Source organism: Anneissia japonica, unplaced genomic scaffold (genome assembly GCF_011630105.1).
Source record: "Anneissia japonica isolate Jap-2015-1 unplaced genomic scaffold, ASM1163010v1 scaffold287782_len627234_cov183, whole genome shotgun sequence".
NCBI lineage: Eukaryota > Metazoa > Echinodermata > Crinoidea > Comatulida > Comatulidae > Anneissia > Anneissia japonica.
Genome location: NW_022695201.1, coordinates 377607 through 389332, shown reverse-complemented (window position 1 = coordinate 389332; position 11726 = coordinate 377607). Strand labels below are relative to the sequence as shown.

The following is an 11726-nucleotide window of genomic DNA, read 5'->3' as shown; positions in this document are numbered from 1 at the left end:
GCCGTATGCTCATCATCGGGATCCAGTCTGTCTCTTATACACATCTAGATGTGTATAAGAGACAGGTACAGTACCATTCCTCTAAATCTGATTATTCTTAATCCGGTAATAGTTTTTTTTTTAATGTTAAAGTTTCTTGTACATATTTTAAAATTATTTAAATAAAATAAATAAATAAATAAATAAATTAATTAATTATTAGTTAAATTCATTTTTAATATAGTAATGTTTGATGCTTCTGATGCTTTTACATAGATAAGTATTGTTATTGTTACATGTTGAAGTTTTAGGATTTTCTGATACCATTTTTAGTTTTAGTTCTTACAATGTCTGTACTCTCAACATGCAGTTTTTATTTATTAGGTTTGGATCCATTACTATAATATAATAAACTATACAATATACACTATACAATATACAATATATATACACTCTACAATATAATACAATATACTATAATGTAATATACAACTAATTTATTAATGTAATCTAAGATCACTTTGCTTTTTATGAAAGTAAGCAAAATTCAGTCTAATGTAGATTTTCTTTAGGTATAGTGCGATAGATGAACGTGAGTATGTTGCACGTTCACACCAGTGTTCCCAGACGTCATTTCTCTCATGATGTTGCATAACAAGGCTTCTCTGGAATCTTACTACATATTTATTAAGACATGGAGTACTTAACTAAATCATTCTTAAAATGGGAAATGTTAACAATGTTTTAACAAAGGTGTACTAAATGAGATTGCTTTTACTATTATTGGTATTATTGTTGTTAACAATATTATTTTTGTTTTATTATGCTTTTTTTGTTTTTATCATTATGGTGATCATTATAATCATGAAGATTAAAATTATTATAATGCAAAATATTATATAAATCTATATATTGTGTGTTGCAGTGTCGGATGGGTGTACTGTCAATCCATGCCAGAATGGTGGTGCTTGCGTTGCTACACAAGGTTCGTGTACGGCATACACGTGCACCTGCCCGAGTTGTTACACAGGATCAAGATGTGACTTAGGTGTGTTATCAAAGTTACATATACAGAAATACCGTCCATAAAGATATACCGGTGTGGACAAAAGGCTCAATCTTCATGCATTAATACAAAGCAGTTTTATTAATGATGCTTCATCAAATAATTGATAATCAATTTGATATTTTTTATTGCAACTTGCTTTAAAGGGCAATGATACTTTGCTATTTTGCATATTACTAAACTGTATAACCTCCTTCGTGAGAAATTAAAGATGTATGTTTCATTATACGTCAACTTGCTACCTTACAATTGCATGAAATTTATTTTCATGAGCTTAATGTGAAAATATTATATCATCAAATAAATCATTGTTTCAGTTGTTGATGGCTGTGCTGGAAATTTTTGTCAGAACAATGCCGTATGCTCATCATCGGTATCCAGTTGTACAACATACTCGTGTACGTGTAGTGGATGCTTCCAGGGTACATTTTGTGAAACAGGTAAGTAGACCTACTGTGTAGAATCTATGATCTGTTCAAATCACAAGATGAAATTTTAACTTTATATACACCTATTGAATACTGCACAAAGTTGTTGATGTCCTTATTATAATATGTGAGCTGTCATGAAAAATTAGTTATTGATATATTTAGATAGATGAATATATAAGCTAATATTGGTGTTTAAATCATGTTCCTAGGTTGAGTAAAACCAGAGTAAGATCATTTTAAAGTTTGAAAATCGCGTCTAAAAGATAAACAACTGATAAATTTTGTGTTAGTTTTCCTATTAACGTCGAAAAGAAGCTTTACAAAATGTGCCTCAAAAAGATGATTACATCAATTATAATTATAATTATTAATCATAATTGGTAACTCAACTCAGAAATTTTGCTACTATGAAATATACATATTAAAATTATCAGAAAAATTGAAACCCAATTTTTTATCAAAATATCGCTTCAGATATTTTTTCTTGAATACAGTATATCGAATTGACGGCGTACCACAAGACTCATTTTTTCATGACAGCTCACTTATATTGTTGTCATCTTCCTTTAACGTTCATATTCTTTTTTGTTGAGTAGACTTGCACAGTATTGGTAATGTTGTCTCTACAATGGTAGAACATATTCTACTCTGTTTTCCTGCAAGAGTCCTTTAACATGTACACATGAAATTTTATTAATGAACACACGGTGAAAAGACTATGCTGTAGTAATAAGCCAAATTATAGTTTGAACTGTCCGTGCCCATATCCAAGTTTAATCGACAAACCTTATTTGTGTATGTTTGTTTTATGTCGATTGATCTTAATATGGGCATGTGCACTTCAAACTTCAAATTGGTTTATATGCATTTCAGCCCTTTAGTTGTAACAAAGAGTATGAACGCAGAGATAGAGTTCAGTTAGGACTTAAAGAATTTGATGGTTTAGCAAACACACAGTAGCTACCACCAGTTTAGATGATTGTGATATGCTGCTCTCTATTAGTTCATTTATCATGCTTTCATCTTTTTATTGTAGGTCTCAAATCTATTTTTTAGATGTACATTGGATGCAGAATTGGTGAAAGTTTAAACACAATACACACCCTCCTCTACTCTGTACACATAATTTAAAACTGAATTTTGAATTGCTTTAACAGAATTAATTCTTTTGTCAGTATTTTGTAAATATATTTTCACTTGATCAATGTATAAAAAAGTATCTGAAAAACACTTGTGTTCTTTATTCCAGCAATTGATCCATGCGCAAACAGTGTTTGTTCAAATGGTGGTTTGTGCCTACCAGATCTTAATAACTGCAACGCTTATTCATGTGTATGTCCAGCTTGTTACACAGGATTCTTTTGCCAAACACGTAAGTCTACACTAATACAATAATATACTTTATTTAAACATGGAGACACTTGAATCACCCATGGGTTTTTTCATCAAGGCCATACATAAACAAAAGAAACAAAATTATTTAAAACAAAATAAATTTAAAAAAAAACAACAACAAAAAAATAGCATCTTAACTACGGCCAGTGAAACTATCTCTCGCCGGACACCAACCTGGTATTTCTAAGTTTCAGGGTGGTTGAAATTGATGAAGTGTCACAGTTTGCTGATTTGCCCAATGGAGGAAGCGGGTGGGTAGTGGTGGAGTGACAGATAAGCTGTCTGACAGATTAAAACTAGGCAATTTTGGGCCATTTTACACTATTCTGAGGTATTATTTATTTATTTATTTATTCTTTCTTTATACTGAATATACACTTTCAATACATAGTACTGGTTTCCAAAGTGGTTCAGTTCTTAACTACAAAATTTTAAAAGCAGATATATACATATGGTAACCAAAAAAAGGTGGATAACTTAACTACAAATTTGAGTTTTTTTTCTCAAACCACCATATAATTGAAATTTGAAAATTGTTGTATTTTTCCAGCGGTTGAGATATGTGCTGTTAATCCATGTTTGAACGGTGGTATATGTGTACCTTTGGCAAGTTCCTGTACTGATTATTCCTGCTCATGTCCAGCATGCTATGTTGGAGCCATGTGTCAGCAAGGTAACTAAATAGAATAGTATATTAAATCATGTTAAACATTAATTGAAATAGATTAAACGATGTTAAACATTGATTGAAATAAATTAAATGATGCTGCACAGTGATTAAGCTATGCTACAGAGTGATTGAAATAGATTAAACGATGTTAAACATTGATTAAAATAGATTTAACGATGCTACACAGTGATTGAAATAGATTAAATGATGCTGCACAGTGATTAAGCTATGCTACAGAGTGATTGAAATAGATTACACCATTTAAACCATGCTACATAGTGATTGAAATAGATTAAACCTTGCTACACAGTGATTGAAATAGATTAAACCTTGCTACACATTGATTAACTATTGTACACATTGATTGAAATAGATTAAACCATGCTACATGGTGATTAAACCTTGCTACCCAGTGATTGAAATAGATTAAGTCCATGCTACACAGTGATTAAACTATGCTACACAGTGATTGAAATAGAATAAACCCTGCTACATAGTAATTAAACTATGGTACACATTGATTGAAATAGACTAAACCATGCTACACAGTGATTAAACTATGGTACCCAGTGATTGTAGTAGATTAAACATTCTTCATAAAAACTGTATAGGATTGTCTCCGGTGTACTGCCCAATTTGCCACAAGAAGGACCCCACAGAAAACAAGTCTTTGGACATTGTGGGTTATCCACCAAGTACTTTTACCTACTCCTGCTACACAGATAAACTATGTTACACAGTGATGGAAGTAGACTTAAGTCCATATTATCATGCTATACAGTGATTGAAGTAGAATTAATCATGCTACACAGAATGAAGTAGGTTATACAATGCTACCAAGTGATTGAAATAGATTAAACCATGCTACACTGAGACTGAAATAAATTGTAAAATACTACTCCATAATTGAAGTAGATTAAAATATACTTACAGAGATTGAAATAGATGCTAGACATTTTTTCTATTGTATCCTCAAATACTAGTCAATCATGAACATATTCTTTTCTATCGATAGCTATTAATCCTTGTGACAATAACCTATGCTCCTCTGGGTCTGTGTGTGTTGCTGTTGCTGGAAGTTGTACATCTTACACCTGTACATGTGCTGTATGTTACAGTGGAACGTTTTGTGAAACAAGTAAGTCTCTAAGGGTGTGTTTCTACAGAAAATTGAGATAGAAACGGTTCTTTTATCATTGGTTGATTATCGGATTACCAAGAAAAGAACCATTATGCTACTGCATTTCGACTCCTTATGAAACAATTGTGTATTTGATACCGGACTGATTCTTTACATAATGACGTAAAAATTACCAAGAATGCAATTTAAAATAATGGAAATAATCTATATAATATAAGCTTTAAACAGCCATGATGATTCCTCCTATCTGGATATAATAATAATATAATAATGGCTCTTGTCGGACCTGGTGTTGAATATAACAAAGGTTAAACTTTTTTTGTTACTTAACAAAAGAAAATATTTTATTGTGTTGAGAATAGAAGTTTAACATTAGTTTTATTGATTCCTCCTAATAATACATTATGATATCGTAGGACTGGGTGGGGGGTGGGGGAGAATAAGTCCAACATTTCTGATCATTATTGAATAGTTCTTTAGCATTCCTTGCATGGTATTGATTCTGTGCCAAAGAACTTTTCTTTTGAATGCCAATAAAGAACAGTTCTTTTTGTGGGCCCCATTTCTACTGCCACAAAAAAGAACGGTTCTTTCTCGTCAGTAGAAACGGGCCCAAAGTTAAAATCCTTTAGTGAAAAATGAAATGTGAGAAAATAATACATAGAACGTTCATTATGTAAATCGTATGAACATACTAGATTTAGATGCTGCCACTCGATTGCCTGAGAGTGAACTAGCTCATCTCTGCACTTTAACCTGATGGCAGTCATGCTCATCTGCAACAACAAATATAAGTTTGCTTATTTATAATGTTAGTTTAGGTTGTGTAAACTTTTTGAATAATCAAAAGTATTGTAAAAATACTAGGAGCTACGGTAACTAGCTGGCACCTTTAGAAAATACTGGGCCGAACCTTTTAAATATGAAGTTGGCCAATGAAATGGAAAAGATAAAGTTGGTAAACTTACTTACTACTGAAGTGAGAAATAACATTTAAATAGTTATTATTTAATTACAGTATTATTAATATTAAAAAAGTTATATATAAAGCAACAATAATTTATCATGTACACATAACCAAGCCTCGGTACCACTCACAAACCCTATTGTATATTTCAAATAATATTGTTGTAGTATACTGTAGATGTATACTGTAGATGTACTGTAGTGTTATGTATATTTTTTTTGTATATTTACATCATCAGTATAATTATATTTTATATTTATTAAGGTCATGACAAGTTATTTTTGTCTTTACTTTTATATGGTAATAGATGAAATTTTGATTCTTGATATATATAGTGGCAAACCCATGTGTAACCAGTTTATGTCAGAATGGAGGAGTATGCACCATTGATCCAGGCCAGTGTACAAGCTATTCATGTACCTGTCCTGCATGCTATACTGGAGTATTCTGTCAAACAGGTACAGTAAGTCTTAAGCTTATCATTTTGGTGACGACATCAAATATCTAAGGCTGTTTTACAGCAGAAGATCTGTATAGGAGACTATCGTGAGATGGTCTGATAATTTGACCAGTTAGACTAGCTGTTAGTAGGGAGCTTTTGATTGCACGAAGCGGTAGGATTTAGAACGTAATGATGTCACTAATATTTTCTCTGCGCATGCAAGAACATTAGGTTCTCTTTGTGTGGATTCTAGAATGCAATTTGCCCAAATCTATGTTGGACCAAAAATCTAAAAAAATAGTAATTTGTCTATCCAAATAACACTATTTTGATTGCCAATTCAAAATATTGAGGTCTAAAAGCACATTTAAGACTAAATTAAGCCATTAAAACTCTCCCCATGAACCCTAACAGGATTTTTTTAATTCCGGCCCATCGACTGAGGCTTTGTCGTTGCCTTGGTTTCGACCCCTCTGTCTGACACGTCAGACCCCTTGTCGGCAAATTTCTGGTGCCACCGCTGGAACCTACAACCTTGGGATTTAAAGCTTCCGCCTAGATACCGCTCCATTTTTTATTTATTACGTGGACAAACCACTGAAGAGTGTGGCTACCATATATTCTTTTTTTTTTTTTTTTTTTTGTCATTTTAGCTATAGACCCTTGTGTAAAGCGGAACCTTCTGTTTTGCAGCTACTTATTGTGAATGGTCATTTTACATATGTCCATATATCCTGAATGCCATAATGGCGACTATCCATTAACCCCTGAGTCTTCTGGTCTACAAGTTGTGATTATAGAATTGAACTTAGTATGACTCTATCTGGTAGTCTTACATGATAAACTCTGAAATCATTATAATTTTATTTATTACTTTAAGCACACACATGTGCCAAGGATTGTCAGTAGCAAATATATCACTGTCCTATGTCCTATGATTCTTCGTCTCATTATGAGGCTTAGGGGGTGGAGAAAAAACTCTTGCAACACCAGCTGACAGGATTTTAATCCAGGACCCTGGGATTGGAAGGCACCCATCTAAACTACCAATATAATAAACTTCACAATATTCAATTTTCCCCTAGCCATTGATATTTGCAACAACAACCTATGCCAGAATGGTGGACTTTGTGTGCCGAATGGCTGTACCGATTATTCGTGTGTATGCCCTAGTTGTTTCACAGGAACCTATTGTCAAACAAGTAAGCCCAATTTTCTAAATTACTTAGTATCACCCATATTATCATCACCACCACCATTATTGCCAACATCTTTCATCATCAATATTGTTATCACATCATCATTGTCATCATTAATGATAATATTTTCTTAACGAAGATCATCATTCATCTTCATCATTTGATCATGATCATAATCATCATCATCATCATCATCATCATTATAATATATTTAATGATTTGAAAAAAATTATTTTTTATATTTTTAATCATATTTTTACTTAACTTTTATGTTAATTAATGTTCTCCTTGGCAACGGAGAACCACTAGACAGTCCGGCCAATTCAGTGTTTTTTCCTCTCTCTGTCGTGTCTGTCAGTATATTCTTTGGACTAAATAAATGAAATGAAAAGGTAAAATGATTTGCATTTGCCAAATATTCTCTCTTGAGAGCTACTAAACAGTCCGGCCAATTCAGTGTTTTTTCCTCTCTCTGTCGTGTCTGTCAGTATATTCTTTGGACTAAATAAATGAAATGAAAAGGTAAAATGATTTGCATTTGCCAAATGTTCTCTCTTGAGAATGGTTAATGTAAATAGTATTAATAATAATGTTGTGCACAGTTTGTATGATTAAATATGTATTTTTACGAGATATACATCATTTCCGAAGTCTTAAAGGATGGGAAAATTTGTAGTGATAAAAGTAGCCTAGGTGTAGACTATGCCTAGCCTAGGCCATGTGTGTGGGACATGGTTGGTAGCACAATGGAATAAAATAGGAATAAAAATTTCATTTATTAAGGATTTACCATATTATATTAATTACTAATAGGTTTGATAGTTTTATCTAGCCTAGCTAGTCCTAAGCTCAACCTTGCTGTAGCCTGCTGCCCTCTATTTCAGGGTTAACCTCACTTTAGGCCAGACCTGGGCTTGAATTATTAAAGAAATTATATTAAATTGAACATTAATTGATTAATTGATTGATAAGTTGACAAATAGATTATATAGATTAAAGACTTTTATGATGATTGAAAGTATTCATATTAATTAATTCGGCCTAGGTTTGGCTAGGCCCAAGCTAGTCTCGCATTTTAATTTGATGATTTGCCTTTGACTGACTTTTCATTTTTCCTTTAATTTTTGCTTTCATATTCACTATTAAGTGAGTTGTCAATTTAATGCTTGTTTTTTATATATTAGAGTTTTAAATTTTTTAAATTCATATGCAATTCTGCCATGTGCTGCAATATGTGCATTTTACTAGAAGATTGAATAATAAATATAAATCAATGTAAGTCATGATCATGATCATACAGCCATGTCAACGTATAATAAGTAAAAATAATTAGTAAGATAGTATCAAAAGTGCAAATCGATTAAAATGTGCTCGAGCTACCCCAGAACAGTTTGCAAATTGTCTGCACATTTTAAAACTATGCAACAATCTCCTTGCACAAATTTTCAAATTGTGCCAACAAATCCTTGCACAGTTTTTAAGTTGTGCAAGATTTCCTTGCACAGTTTGCAAATTGTGCATGGAAGAGCTTGCACAATTTGCAAATTGTGCTAAAGTCTCAAATTGTGAACGACAATAATAATAATTTGTATACATTTTGTTTTCTCCTTCAAAGCTGTGACAGCCTGTTCAAACCAGTGTTTAAATGGAGGAGTATGCAATGCAGTTACAGGTTCCTGTACTCTCTACACTTGCACATGTCCACAATGCTATACTGGAGTAAACTGCGAGACACGTAAGTCTGTAGTTCCTCACTATATAATTTACTCCACATCATCTGACTCTGTATTATGGAGATTCTGTAGCATAGCTTATAATGTCAAAAAAGTAAATTCATTGAAAGGAAATTTGCCCTTGTTATTTGGGTACCTTAACTGTATTTTGTACACAATGTACCAAAACATTGAAAGTATACATATCTCAAAAGAATATTAATTATCTACTTTATCAGCCCAAACTTGAGCATATATTTTTTTTTCCTGTTGTTACTTTAGCTCTATTGTCCACTCATAACTACTGCAAGTTTTGTAGCAAATTTGTTTTTTATGTACAATACCTTTTAATAACGTGAATGGTATTGTAAAACATGCATGAATGTGATCATGGTAGAGATCTAGTTGAAGTACTACAGTATTTTCAAACAGAAGAACACAAGGCTCTATATCATTAACTTTGGAGTTGACTCTGAAATCATGGTTATGAAACGTAACACTGTAATAACCACACATTTTACCAAAGGATTGAAGGTGTTAGTGATGTTCTTAATACCCCTCATAATTGTATGCTGTATTCAATTCAATTTTTATTGCTTCATCACCCATCAAGAGCTATTACCTGCCAAACATAACAGTAAATACAATACAGTTATATACAAGGGATGCTTAAATATAATAGGGCCTACATTGGCAAACCAGTACAATATGTAACCTTCATCAGTCCTTAGGGAGAATGCTAGGTTGTCAAATTCGGAGGTAACTCAGGCTTTTCGGAAGTGGTTTGGCGCAGCGGAAATGGTTTGATTTCCTAACCTCAAGATCGAGGTTTCAATCCTTTGCTGTGCATTTTGCATGTGTCCTTGAGCAAGGCACTTTGCTTCAGTCTATTAGCTTTATCAATGGGTACCAGCAAGTTTCTGAGAGTAACCTGCGATTGACTATCCCACCCAGAAGGCGTATCACACGCTACAGAAACTGGCTCCAGTCCTATGAGCCCCATGGCTCAGCAAGGATTTACTTTACAGGCTTCCGATGAGATGGAAATTGATCAGTAAGTTGAGTCAAGTATCACTCATTGATACTTGAAACTCAAGTCTATACAACTGAGAACAAAGTGACTTTAAATCATAGATTTCTCTCTCAAAAATTGAGGTAAAAATAACCTAGAATCCTACAAAGGCAATTAAAAAAAAGTATTCTTAATTTTTTTCAGTAAATTTAATTTCTTGTTACATGAATTATTTGTATCATTCTTCATTATTTATATTAAATTACTTTTTTTCCCCACCAAAGCGATGACAGCCTGTTCAAACCAGTGTTTAAATGGAGGAGTATGCAATCCAGTTACAGGTTCCTGTACTCTCTACACTTGCACATGTCCACAATGCTATACGGGAACAAACTGCCAGACATGTAAGTCTTCATCAACTAAACATATTTTTTATATAAAAAATACATACAGTTATATGTACAGATTTACCCAAAAAGAAAATTCATCTTAAGAAAACTGTGAATTTAGATGTATATTGATTGACAGTCACAACTAAGTGGGACTTACCATGCCATGTCAGCTTCAGTGACCAAAACAAGAAAATTGACCGTGTGATATATTCACATCCTCCGCATTATAAGCTTTAAAATAATAGGTCATTTACTGAATTGACTTACTATTGCCAAAGGTATGAGTAAAAGTATTATAGCTTCTCTGTACTAAAGTGTACAATGCTACCACAGTAATATTATGCTAAGCACTCATTTCAACATTTAGTAACAGTATGCTGGTTTTGGGTTGGCAAGCCTTAAATGTTTTAATAGAAATATTTCATTTGGTAGGCATCTATGGTTTATTGTAATGTGTAAAAGGTCTACCGTAAGGTGATTGAATGCCTTCCCAATCATTTATGATCATTTTTTCTTTTGTGTACAAACAAGTTGTGATTATACAATATTTAGCATGATTCAATCATGTAGGATAAACACTAAGAAAATTATTAATCTGTCCTCTCCTCCCCCCCCCCCCTCAGCCGTTGACATTTGCAGCAACAACCTATGCCAGAATGGTGGACTTTGTTTGCCAAACGGCTGTACCAGTTACTCGTGTGTATGTTCAAGTTGTTTCACTGGAATGTATTGTCAAACAGGTAAGCATTCTTTCAAGTTTTTAAATTACCTGAGCAGTTCACCAACCACAAACATTGTCATCTTTTATAATCACAATCATATCACCATCACCACCACCACCACCACCGCAACCACCACCAAAAGTGCTGTCTGCTATCAACAGCATCATTGCCATTCCCACCATTTTCGTTGTCATCGTCAATAATATTTTTAGAAACTTGTGCAGCATGACGTCATAGTCACCATGGCCATAATTACAATTAATCCACATTATTATTATTATTATTATTATTATTATTATTATTATTATTGTTATTATTATTATTATTATTATTATTATTGCCAACATCATTTATCTTTGTCATTATTTATCCTTAATCATAATCATAATTTATCAATATCATTAATAGCATTGTCATCATTCGTCTTCATCATACAGTACCGGCCAGTTGTATTGCAAAAATTCAACGCATTCAACCCGTTGCGTTTTCGTTGACAACGCGTTGGCGTTTTCGTTGGCGTTGTCGTTGAAACTGTTGACATCGTTGAGAGCTCAGAAATAGTTTATTCTGAATTCAACGCAAAGCGTTGAATTAACAG

At 32.9% G+C, this 11726-nt stretch overlaps 1 protein-coding gene across 1 annotated transcript in view; it reads left to right on the top strand.

The window, feature by feature from the left end:
- LOC117101441 (fibropellin-1-like) overlaps positions 1–11726 on the top strand; it is a 43932-nt gene that overhangs the window by 11885 nt on the left and 20321 nt on the right. The window contains exons 13-21 of the mRNA XM_033241419.1: positions 1363–1485; positions 2726–2848; positions 3422–3544; positions 4557–4679; positions 5985–6107; positions 7177–7293; positions 8906–9025; positions 10299–10418; positions 11030–11146. Coding sequence (XP_033097310.1) covers positions 1363–1485; positions 2726–2848; positions 3422–3544; positions 4557–4679; positions 5985–6107; positions 7177–7293; positions 8906–9025; positions 10299–10418; positions 11030–11146 — 1089 coding nt within the window. The remainder of the gene's footprint in view (positions 1–1362; positions 1486–2725; positions 2849–3421; positions 3545–4556; positions 4680–5984; positions 6108–7176; positions 7294–8905; positions 9026–10298; positions 10419–11029; positions 11147–11726) is intronic.